The 12,981-nt window shown below is 45.6% G+C and overlaps 1 protein-coding gene across 1 annotated transcript; it reads right to left on the bottom strand.

Moving 5' to 3' along the window:
* Nucleotides 1–11,228: 11,228 nt before the first annotated feature.
* On the bottom strand, nt 11,229–12,981 carry LOC122907670 (C-C motif chemokine 7-like). The gene is made up of 3 exons (XM_044250481.1): nt 12,848–12,981; nt 11,991–12,108; nt 11,229–11,591 (listed from the first exon to the last, which is right to left on the bottom strand). Exons 1-3 carry the CDS (start codon nt 12,921–12,923, stop codon nt 11,486–11,488), a joined length of 300 nt encoding a protein of 99 aa, XP_044106416.1. The 5' UTR covers nt 12,924–12,981; the 3' UTR covers nt 11,229–11,485.

The following is a 12,981-nucleotide window of genomic DNA, read 5'->3' as shown; positions in this document are numbered from 1 at the left end:
ACGGCAAGATGAGGTTTGTCCCCTGTGCTTCTGAGGGACTGGCTGTAGCGTGGAGGTTCCCACGACCCGCCTCTTCGGGTTTGATTGATGTGCTAGAGCGGCTCACGGAATTCAGAGAAACCCTTTTACTTATGCGATTACTGGTTTATTGTAAAAGATTTCACTCAGGAAGAGCCAGATGGAAGAGAGTCATAGGGCGGGGTGTGGGGAAAGGGCATGGGGCTCCATGCTGTCTTGAAGGGCACCACTTTCCCCAAATTTCCACGGACTCAACAACCAGAAGCTGGCTGAACCCTGTCCTTCTGAGGTTTTATGGAGGCTTCATTACATAGCCGTGATGGATGAAGCCACTGGCCGTTGGTGATGTCTCCATCAGTCTCCAGAGTCCCTCTCCCCTCCTTGGAGGTTGGGGGTGTGGGACTGAAGGTTCCAACCCTCTAATCACATGGTTGGCTCCTCTAGCAACCGGCTCATTCTTGGGTGTTTTCCAAAAGCCATCGCATTAACATAAGAAAAGGCCTCCTTAGCGCTCTCATTACAGGAAACTCTGAGGGTTTTAGGAGGTCGGGGCCAAAAATAAGGTTGAACCTCAAACATATATGACTTATTATAAATCAGAATATCCCAGTATTATTTACAGCCTCAAGACCAGCTGCAGCAGTGAGGAGGGGGCCTCGTTCACCCTACTAGCCCTCCTCTTACAAGTTTCGTGAGAAGAAGAGTCCCATCAGATTCCCAGAGGAGTTTTCTAGGACCTATTGTATCACTGAGTGGGTGTGCACCCAGAACAAGGGCTGGGGCGTGGTGGATTCCCTGGTGGGCAGCCAGATCCTCCCACCCAGGACTGCTGTGCTCCTTCCCCAGCTACTGAGCGTGTGCATGGGCAGCCAAATGCTCTGAACTGTTCAACTGCCTTTGGCTGATGAGGGCTGTATTGCTTGGAGTCATGACCTTTTCCGGGAGCAGCTAGCCCCCAGTGACAGATTGATATGGAGTATGAAAGCCTGGGTCTTCCTGCCCAGTTCTAAAGCTTCCTGTGGAATCGGCCAAGACCTGCATTGTGACTTCTACAACACACATTCTCTCTGTTGGTTGGGTCTTGCTTCTTTACCCTCCAGTAGTCTCTGCATGACAATTGCCATCAAAGGGTCTGCTCCCCAGAGAAACCTTTTGATGATATCCCTGGTTCTGGGTTGGGCATCTGTGTGCCATCAGAAGACTTTAAGACCTGCCCCTCCCCCACCCCACCAATATTTCATGCCCACACTTCGGTGCTCCAGGGGCAGGTGATGCTGTGCCCACTTAAAAGGGAGTTAGGTTTAGGATTCCTTGAAAGAACAGATGAAGGGTTTGGCATCAGGGATGTGAGCAAATTCTATTTAGTTTTTTGCAAATGGAAGGTACTTTCCTTCCCATCTGCTCTCCGGTCTTGATCCCCTCTTCAAGACTTGTCTGGGACCGGCAGAGCTGCTGACCCCAGTGAACTGTCGTGTGGTCACCCTGCTGGTGCCTCCTGATGCTGGGAGGTGACTCCCTGACCCGCGTTCGGGGCTGAAGTCCGCTAGGTAGCAGGAGAGGTCGGGAGGCTTGCTGCCCCTGAAAGGAACTCCAGTGATTTCTCTGAATGGGTGCCATTCCCTAGAACTTCTCTGCTGGCTCCTGGCATCTGTACTTCTACCTGAGGCTCTCAAAGAGAAGCTTCTGAGAAAGGCTCAGTCAGAAAGAGGGTGGGCGTGCCAGGGACCTCGGCCTGCCTGACTTGGGAGCGCGCATACAGAACCTTTGCCCAGCCTTCCCTGCTCCAGTGGGTGGAGATAGTCAGTGTTCCAAGAAAAGCGCTCTCAGGGCAGATTGTGTGAGGTCCTTTGTCAGAGTTCTTAGTTCCCTCCCTGAAACTCGGTGATTCTCAAATGATGGACGGGGTTAGTCGAGGCCCAGGGTAACATAGGGAGAGACACAGGCTCTAGGGATAAAATGGAATTCACCTGTCCCCCTGGTCAGTGTTCTTCCTAGTGTCTCATGCCGCCATTTATATCGCCTCGTGTCACATAGTGATCCAAGGTTGGTTTCGGTGTGAGTGGAGCTATGGAAAGCAGTGAGCCTGCTGGATGGAATGCAGGGAGGGGGCCATCGGGCCTCCAGACTGGTAGCCTCAGACCATAAGAGGTTACACCCATAGGGCACCTGTGACCCTTTCCTGCTAGGATGACCAGATGCTTTGGGAAGGTGTTGATTTACATATTTTGTTCCACCATAATTATTAGTTAATTTTAATTAACTAATTAATTAAATTAATACAATTTTAATTATATGTTATATAACATACATTATATATTATATAAAATTAATTATAATTTTATTATAAAAATTAATTAAATGTATTCTCAAAACTGTCTTAATTGGGGGTGATTAAAATGACATGTTGCTATGACACGTTCATCTTATTACTGTAGGAGTGGAGCACAAACTCCTCACCTTCCTAGACTGACTGACCTCAGCCTTCCTTCCCAGATTCCCCCACTGCCGCACCTTGACCCTGACCCTAACACCTTCCCAATGGGCTTCCACCCAATTTGATGAACACATCATATTCTAGGCCTTTGCTCAAGCTGTATCTGTGTCCTTTCCACCAAGCCAGAAATACCTTTTAAAAAACCCCTGCACTTGTCCATCCTCAAAACCTGGCTGAAGTCCCAGGATTTAGCCTCTCTCAGTGCCTGTAAAGCCTTAGTCTCTATAAACCTCTCGTCAAGGGCCATCTAGACTTCCTCTGATTTCCCAATGTTTGTATTGTCTGAGTACTTGCAACTGGAGGGCAATCAGGGCAGAAGGTCAGGCATAGGGAGAACACTGCAGGTTGTAGCAATAGGCTGGTGGAGAGGCTTGGGGCAAGCATGAGGTTAACCAAGAAAGGCTTTGTGATGGGGGTCCTTCTGAGTTGAGTGACTCAAGTACTTGGGGTCTGGAAGACCGTTCGTGAGGGCCACAATCAGAAGGATGAAAAAGGTGTGTCTGCTCCTCTCAGAGTTACCCTGAATCTCATTGAAGACCCGTTGGGCCAAAGGCCATTTATCAGGAACACAGTCCCTTCCACACACCCCACAACCATACCATTCACCCCTCCTTCCATCTTTCTCCCCCCACAGCTCAATATAGATTCCCCACAAACATTACAAGTGTGAACCGTGATGAAAAATATCTCTTCTTATATATTCTTAAAATAACATTTACTTTCATTTAATTTTATGAATCATATCCTTGGTTTATAAGAGCAGTGTTTTCTTAAAAAAAAAAAAATCTTCATGGGGATGATCCTTGCCAGGACTTCTACAAAATTCTAGGGAGATAGGGAGATGAGAAGTCACATTACTCATACTTTGCAAGGGTTGAGGTGGGGCTCACAGAGCAAAAGGGACCTGACCCAAGCTTGATATTTTACAAAAATGACTGATACTCATGGCAAAGAAGTTTTAAGATGTCAGTAACTTAAATGCAGTATGTTTTATTAAAATGATTAAACAAAAGCTTTTCCTCTTGGAATGATGATGAGATGATCTCAGAATGAATCTTAGGAAGACCAGGGAAAATGAGTCAAGCATTTCTCAGGCTCTGGTTTGGTTTCAAGAAGGTAAATGTTTATGACTTTGATTGGGGTCTTGGGCCAAGTACCTCATGGCATCCTAGAAACACTTCTCCCTGGGACCATTTCCCTTGGCCTGTTTGGTGGGAAAGAGGGGAAACAATGAGACGGATCCTCTTCAAAAGTTGTGTCCATCTAACCCTAAAAACTCCAGGACCACCTGCCATGGGGTAAATGGGTTGCCATGGGAGAGGAGGAAGGGGACAGAGGAAGGAGGGAAAACTGGGGGTTAGCTGTGCCTCCTGATGGCCCAGTAAAACCATCCTTGCTCATGACTCAAAGAAACTAGCGTAAACTGAACAAGTCTCCAGGCAAGGAACTAGGAGTGAAGATTTCCTGTTGTGGAAATTCATAGATTGGATTACAGATGTCGAACTCTCAGAGTCCATGGTCCCAAGTAACTTTGACACAATCCTTGTACTTCTGCCCCTGGGAGATGAATTTTGGGACTGAGAGAGGGTGAGTTTTTTTCAACTTATATCACAGTTTTCTGCTGCTGGTGATTCTTCTGTAGTTCTGTATGAGTGAAAGACTTCCTACTGGCCACCTTAAAGCAGCAGATTGTTGGGCTAGAAGCTGAATCTGGGGGAGAACTTAATAGAAAGGATGAGCCACTAATGATATATAAATACTTAAAAGCATGACTTTGTAAAAAAAAGAAGGATATTTCAGAGACGGTAAGGAAATGTAAGAGGTGCAGGTAAACCCATCTGTTCTGAGGTCCTGTGTCTCTGCCTTTGACTCAATGTCCCCAGCTGGGACCCATCCTCACCAGCAAGGGTATGGGAAGATCTTGGTCAATGCAATAAGCTCTATTTCTGTCACTATGAGGAGCTATGTGGCTGTGTGATAGTCCCAGTACTGTTCACCAAATAGTCTCCATTCTCTGCTTTCTGGATAGTTGGTAGACTTTCATTTCTTGGTCGCTTTTGGTTGATTGGGAGCATTAACTAGTTTTGGCCAGTAAGTGAGGAGATAAAGTGGCAAGCATCATTTCTGAGCCAGAGTTTGAAATTGCCCATGCAGAAATCCCAAGAACATTCTTTTCCTTTATCACAATAAGCAGTGATATTCCCAAGAACAGCTGCTCCTCAATCAAGAATCCCAAGTCTAGGGGTGCCTGGGTGGCTCAGTGGATTAAAGCTTCTGCCTTCAGCTCAGGTCATGATCTCAAGGTCCTAGGATAGAGCCCCATATCGAGCCCTGCACTGGACTCTCTGCTCACTGGTAAGCCTGCTTACCACACACACTCTCTCTCTCTGCCTGCCTCTCTGCCTACTTGTGATCTCTGTCTGTCAAATAACTAAAAATCTTTAAAAAGAATTAAAAAAAAAAAAAAGAATCCCGAGTCTATGAGGTTAAAGCTCTAGCCCATACATGATAGATATTTGGTACAGTGATATTTGGTACTAACCTTTGTTGTTCTAAGCCACTGGTAATTTAAGATTGTCTGCTACCACAACATGCATTATCTCACTTGGATTGACATGTGTAATAAACCTAAGTCATCAGAGGATGGAGAAATGAGTCATGATACAAATACCTAGACCACATTCCTGAGCGGAATCAAACATGTCACCCTGAGATTCTACTGAGACCTCATTCCCCTCATCTCACCCCTGCTCCTGACAGTTTCCAGAAATGCCTGGGTTGCACTTGTGGGAGATGCGGGGTCACCAGGTTTTTGGCTGCTGTGGTTGAGCAAGTATGTTTCCTTGATAGATATAATTTCACAACTGCTGGGTGATTAGAGGACCTTATCAGCAAGTGACTTTCCATTTTTGTGTTTTCCTTCCCAAACTTTGGATTTGACATGGACCACAGATACCTCAGTGGGAATAAACAAACTGAATCTTAGATGTCCAAGTTCAGTAACTGCCCCATCCAGCTGCCTGGCTGTCTCCATAAGTGGGGGCGGCTTTTTACCCAGAAGTGACCTAGGCTGGATCCACTACTTTCTCTGGTCTGGTGTCTGAAATATGTAGGGCGTTGGTGGGGAATGACTGAGTGATGGGAAGGAAATGAGTTCCTCATTGTGAAAACAGAATCTTAGCTTTCTTAGTGTTTTCCAAAGAAGGATGAATGATCAGTGGAAAAGGATCCCAGGAATCGGGCTTTTTTTTTTTTTTTTCTTGGCAGCTGTGTTCTAGATTTCCTCTAATAATGTGAAGTTATACACAGAATTGAAGAGATATTAATTTTAACTTTATTCTAATCCTATCTGATTTTTTAAACTTTTTATTTATTTTTAGAGAGAGAGGCAGCAGAAGGGTGAGACAGGGAATCTCAAACACACTGAGCTGAGCGTGGAGCCCAATATGGGGCTTGATCCTAGGATCCTGAGATCCCAGCCTGAGTCGAAATCAGGAGTAGGGCACTCAATTAACTGAGCCACCCAGGTACCACTTAGCCTGATGCTAAAAAAAAAAAAATAGAGAGAGACCTGGGGACCAGCAACATAATCCCTAAGGCAACATGGTGTGTTTTAGGCTGAGCCTGATTCTAGAACCTCTGTCTTGTGACTCCCCATGTTGTGAAACTTTTACCACAGCATAGCCCCTGGACCCCTTTTCCCTTGTGCAAAACGGAACCAAGTAGGGTGCGCTACCTCTCTTCCTCTCAAGGGTCACTGAGACCACGTCTGCAGTTTCTTATTACTTTGGGAGGAAGATTACCCCAAATATATGTTAGCATAAAAATTCTAACCCTGTGTCTGAACACACATTTTTGCAAAGAAGACATCTAGATGGCTAATAGACACCTGAAAAAGTGCTCCACATCACTTGGCATCAGGGAAATACAAATCAAAACCACAGTGAGAAACCACTTTTACACCAGTCAGAATGGCTAAAATTAATGAGTCACGAAACGACAGATTTTGGAGAGGATGTGGAGAAAGAGGAACCCTCCTACACTGTTGGTGGGAATGCAAGCTGGTGCAGCCACTCTGGAAAACAGTATGGAGGTTTCTCAAAAAGTTGAAACTAGAGCTCCCCTATGACCCAGCAATCGCACTACTGGGTATTTACCCTAAAGATAGAAATGTAGTGATCTGAAGGGGCACAGGCACCCCAATGTTTACAGCAGCAATGTCCACGATACCCAAAATATGGAAAGAACCTAGATGTCCATCGACAGATGAATGGATAAAGAAGATGTAGTGTATATATATACAATGGAATATTATGCAGCCATCAACCCTCCCCACCCCCCGGAAATCTTGCCATTTGCAATGACATGGACGGAACTAGACGGTATTATGCTGAGCAAAATAAGTCAATCAGAGAAAGACAATTATTATATGCTTTCACTGATGTGAAGAATTTGAGAAACAAGGCAGAGGATCATAGGGGAAGGGAGGGAAGAATGAAACAAGATGAAACCAGAGAGGGAGACAAGCCATAAGAGACTCTTAATCTCGGGAAACAAAATGAGGGTTGTTGGAGGGGAGGGATAGAAGGGATGGGGCGACTGGGTGATGGACACTGGGGAGGGTATGTGCTATGGTGAGCTCTGTGAATTGCGTAAGACTGATGATTTCAGGTACCCCTGAAAAAATTAGTACATTATATGTTAATAAAAAAATTCTAACCATGTGTCTAGCAATTAGCAAGTTCTCAGTAATGATGCCAACTTACTCAATGTACACAAGCAGTACATTGCTTCATTTCCTGCGGGTTCACTTATTTAAATACTCCAACAAACCTACAAAGTAGGAATTCTAATTAGGTTCATTTTAAAGATGAGACAACAAAGGCTTAGGGAAGGTAAGCAACTTCCTCTTTCATGAAGTCATTTATAAAAGTGAAGCCTGCTTTTCAGAGCTGCCCTGAGAAAAACCAAAGTTCTCTTTTAAAAAATTTTCTTACTGTTTATCACATTATCTTGTATAATCCTCGTGGGGCAACCAACTTGAGTCCTTTGCACGACGATTAAAATGGGGACAGGTTGGTGAAAGTATTTCCAGGCATCAGTTGGTCACAGCAACGCCAGCTTATGCTTCCACGACAAGCACGGAAATCTCAGCATCTCACTGCAAAAGGTATTTCTTTGTTGTTCATTTCACCGCCTGACATTGGTCAGGCAGCTTGCCCAAGGCACTCTTTTCAAAGGAGTAACTCAACGATCCAGCTTCTTATAAATGATAGCCAGCATCTGGGACATGGAAGCTCATGTTCCAGATGCTGTCTGTGATTTGCAAGCAGCTGGGTTGCCCCATGTTCACTGAGGCAAGGGAGAGAAGGTTGATAGAATGTACAGGGGGCTTTAAAGAACCAGGCATGGAAGCAACTTCTACCACATGTGTCTCCACCTTGTGGTCCTAAGTCATCCTATGGCTCCAAGTGCAAGGAAGGCTGAGAAATGAAGAGGAACACATGAAGACTTGGTAAGAACTAATAGTTTCTGTGCAGTCTGTACTTTGCTCACTGCCTCTTAAAATAGCTTAATGCAATCAACCAATCCCCAAGAGAGACCAACCCAAAGTCCTATAAAGTCATTGCACCAAAATAAATGCCTGGGATCTCTGGATGGCAAGTGGTCCTCTCTGTCAGGTGAGGACATGGATCTACTTTGTTGAGTGACCTCTGAATTTTCCCCTGACATAATATATCAAGTTTGAGGAGGACAGGTACTTGCAACCAACACCTTCATTGGTGGAGGGCAAGATGGCACATCAGTGGCCAGTGCTCTGTAGAGACCCTGCAGTCCTTCAGGCAGATGTTGTCTAAGTCCCTTACCTTCGGTTAGTCTTGATTCTGCAATCTGGGGAAGCTCTTTTGTCTCTTTGATCCTGGGTCCTGATTGCTTTCGTGAGGTCCTTCCTTCTACATTATTTCTCCTGGCCACCTCTGAAGTGCGCATGGAAGGAGCATATTCCCCTACAGGGCTCTGCAGCCTTGGAAGATGGCTTGCTTGAAGTTTGTTTTCCTTTTGAATGGTCAATGGCTATGTGTTTTTAGTGCAGGATTTCATGGTTTTATTGGCAATATAGTCTAGTTCTCTTGAGAACTTAGCAGGCTTCTGATCTCTTTCCACCCAGCCAAATCTATCTGCCAGTAGTCACAGCCCATTTCTTTCTAGATACATTTCTCAAATTATTTTTCTGCCTTTTCCTCTCTCCTCCTTCCTCTTAATGAGGCTTGAAATGTCAGGGTGGCAACTTTAATCTGATTTTTGCCTTATTCACTTCATCCAACTCGGGTTTTTTCCTGGATTTTTGTTACTGAAATAATAATAAATTAAGCATTTTCTTAGTGTTTGGGACCTACAAATGACTGCAGATGGCTTTTCCAACAATGTACGATTCTGTTTCATTGTTGCTTTAAAACAAGTCAGTGCTTTCTTGAGTTCATCTCTTTCTCTCAACACCCTGACCAATGCAAACAAAATCAACCAATGCATTACTAATGCATATTTTAAAAACTCTCTCCTTGGAGCTGTAATTTCAGCAGAGAGGACCTGACAGTTCTGACACTTTGTAACAAGATTCTCCATTGTTTCAACCTGAGATAGTTTCCTCACTGTCGGCTGCCAAATGTCAAGTCAATGCTACACATTTTAGGTTTCTACTGGCTACACACGATCATGACATCAATTCCTCTATAATTGGGGTTAAGCTAAGCTCCCAACTTCATGGCTTAATACAACAAAGGATTATTTATTTTGTCTGTCACAGAGTAGGGTAGGCCAACTGGCTCTCCTCCAGTGGTTTAAGGGCATGAGATGCCTCCATCCAAAGGCTGAGATGATTTGGAGCACGTTGACTCCAAGATCAGCATGACAGAGGAAGAGAAGCCCAGAAGTATGAGCTGTCATGGGGAAGTGGCTTACGTCATTTTGGTCCTCACTTGGTTGGTTGGAATCCAGTCATATGGCCCTAAATAAATGCAAGGTAGGCTGGAAAATGCTAAAGAGCACATGAGCATGAGGTGGGCATTTACAACTTCAGCTCTTTCAAAGCTGGTGCATGTCCAATAGCTAAGTCTAGAAGGTGGGGAAGTTCAGACCAAAGTCATTCTTCATGTCTTAGCCAGAGGCACAGATCAGGCCCAGAGACTGCACTGATCTGAAAGAGGACATCAGGGTGTACCCTTCATGCTTCTGGAGACAGGGCTGGAAACCAGTTAAAACGTTGGAAGGGGCACTTTGTCCACCCAACACTCTGTATTAGAATCTTTGGTGATGGTACTTGGATGTCTGAATTTTCATTAATGTCTAAGAGATGTTGATGTCAATATGAGAGCCATAAATCTCCATGGATGGGGGCCCAGTCAGGAAAAATAACCTGCCCTAATTTACTATGCACATTAGTTTTATACCCAGACTGATTTTTGAGTCCCATTAAACTCCATGCCCAGTTATGGATCAGCTTCTGTTCCTGGTTGTGGTTTGGAATTTCTCTTTAACACTCTGTGTCCAAAGAGGCCCAATGAGGACAATGAGTTCAGAATTCCTTGAAAATGAAAAGACAGTCTTGGCAGGGAGAGTGTAATCAGATTCCTTTAGGCCCTGGGCACATGGAACCCATCTCTTCTTGCTTGTCCTACGACCTGACACTGCTTGATATTTGTCTGGACCACGGGGCTTGCTGTGTTTCATCGCACTAGAGTATCCCTCTTTTGCCAGGTCAGGCTACTGCTGTTCCCCACTGGCATTTGAGATGTTTGAGATTGAGGACTATTGGGAGGTGGGGAGGAAAGGGCTGTTGGACCTGGCCTGAGCATCCACGAGTCACCTATGAATTGTCTGCTTGCCACCAAAGTGTCCGATTTCTCCTGGTACCTTGAAATTTCTATGGGAGTTTTGAGCAACCCTCTCTCTTCAAGAAGCTCAGCTTGGAGTTATCAAGGGTTTTTCAGCATGTTGCCTTGTCATGCCCTCCTTGCTCATACCCTTCTTACCCTCCTTGCTCTTCCTCAACATATAGAGATAGAGATCTTTCTATGACACGTGGTTCCCAGATGTGGAAAGGAATGTCTGAGGTCCTCTGTTGAGTCCCTCCTTGGTTCCTCAATGCAGGTGATACTTGTATTATTCTAGATTCAAGGGTTAGAAGAAAGAAAACCAGCCAGCTGTAAGACTAATGCCAACAGCTGAGGGGAGAGGCTCTTGGGAAGGATGTGGGATGGTGAGAAAGGAAATAATTTCAGAAAGGAAGAAGGTATTTGAATGAATGGCTGAAGCTAATGTCAGTTAGAGCTGTGGAGTTGGCCAAACCTGGCCCTAGGCAACCTGACTCCTTGCTGTGCAGGTTAGCCCAGCCTGGGGACAAGCCCAGAGTCCATCCTATGCTCATTCCCCCAGAACACTAGTACCACCTTCTGAAACCAGCCCTCCTCTCCCTGGTACTCCCACCAGCTTTATCTTGTCCTTTAAAAAGGCATCAAAGTCAAGTTTTATCCAAAAATATATTTTATGTAAAAATTCAAGAGTTGTACATATTAAAATACTCATTTCTAGAATAATCTTATGGTTTCATAGGGACATCTCCTCTTAAAAATTAAATATATGTGTATTTGCTTTGATTTGTGCAAAGATCTTCACAATGTTACAATGAGGTAGAGAGGAAGGGAGCATCCGGCCGTTTTTAGGGGGCTGAAGTCATGGGATATGTCCGAGGGCTTACATTTAAATTACATTCAATTCCAGAGCACATTAAATTAAAATATTAACAACTTAGAAGACATAAAGAATTACTTAAGAAAAACTATGATTCACATTATTACACAAATCTCCATATTCCTTAGAATTATAATAGAACAATCTCAGAAGGTATGTTGGAAAAGATAAGGAACACGAATCGTTTCCCGGGTACTGGCTTGGCTTCATTGTGGGCATGAATGTTCAGAGCTTTCGGGTTTGGGTTTTCTTGTCCAGGTACTCCATGAGATCCCGGACCCACTTCTGCTTGGGGTCAGCACAGAGCTCCCTGGCCAATTTGGTCTTGAAGCTGTGGGAAGAGAGGGCTGTTAGAGTGCACTGAAGATTCAACCTGGGAGTGTAACTCACTCTGTGGGAAATCGGCCTGTCCCATTAGCCTGGAGTGATGTGGAAGGTTGATGGAAGGAACTCAGGGGAAGCAGCTACTTTTGCTTGCCCAGGGAGAAACCAGCCTGTGTCCTGGAGGAAGGAACCAACATCTGAAGTAACAGCTAGACAGGGAGCTGGGAATGAGAAGTCTCTATGTTCTCCAATTCCCTTTTCCCACAAAAAATTTCTGGGATTGGATTAGAGCTCATCTAAGCATCTGGGGGTTAAATTCCAACTCATCTTATGATAACTCTATCCACTGTCTGGGAGCAGAACTCAAGGTCAAGGGTTGAGCGCGGGTGATCATGGCGTTACTCACATCACAGCTTCCCAGGGACAGTAGCTGCTGGTGATTCTTCTGTAGCTCTTCAGCTTCTGGATGCGGATCTTCTTAGTGGCAAATCTATAGCAACAGGTGGCTGAGCTGTTAATCCCGTCTGTTGAAACAACAACAAGGGTTATTTAGGGTGTGTGCTGGGACTTCCTATTTGTAAGGTAGGGAACAGTAAGGAGGAGAGTCGAAGGAAAGGGATCCTGGCCACTCTAAGTGCTGTGTCTCTGGTCTGAACCTCTCAGTCTCATCGGCACGGACCGTGAAATGGAAGGATACCATCGCAAACTGAGAGGGGAAGAGGAAGTGGCGACAACTCTGGGTGTTGTTAGGGGGACTCATAGGAAAGCCCAATTCCTTAGGACGGCAGACCACAGCTGTGGGTCCCCCTCTGGTCTCTGAGCAATCTAGGCCTGGCTGTGAGTTTCCCTGATCCCCGATGCCTCTATGGAGCCTTATCTCTGGATGCTGGACTGAACAAAGCACAGTCCAGATTCTGGGTCTCCTTCTTTCCCCTCTACCACCTCTGGAAATGCCATGCACACCCACCACCAGTCCCCCTCTTTTTGATCACCCCAGTTCCCCCCAAAACATGGCTACAAGGAGCAGGGGCACTGAGGGGATGATTGTAGAGCTGGAGACCTGGAAGAACTGGATTTGGGGTCCACGGCTAGAATTCCCGGGAGCAACCGAGTGATCAGTTTCACTCCTTGTCCTTCTCGGACTCTCCTGATCTTGGAAAGCCGTCATGGATGGGAGATGGTGGGTGGTCCTCCTGCTCTGGTGGCCCATGAGAACCCAGAGGTGTGGTGATGGGCTTCAGGGGGAAAGCGAGAGGGCCTTACCTGGCTGGGCAAGCACCTGGGGGCAGAAGGCAGCAGCTATGAGCAGCAGGCAGAGAAGTGTGGCGGAGACCTTCATGTTGGCGGGGAGCAGGGAACTTGGGCGTGAGAGCTGGAGGTTTCTGGGTTGGTCTCAG

This window comes from Neovison vison, chromosome 5, assembly GCF_020171115.1.
Source record: "Neovison vison isolate M4711 chromosome 5, ASM_NN_V1, whole genome shotgun sequence".
NCBI lineage: Eukaryota > Metazoa > Chordata > Mammalia > Carnivora > Mustelidae > Neogale > Neogale vison.
Note: the sequence above shows the minus strand (reverse complement) of the source record. Positions and strands in the feature narration are given on the sequence as shown.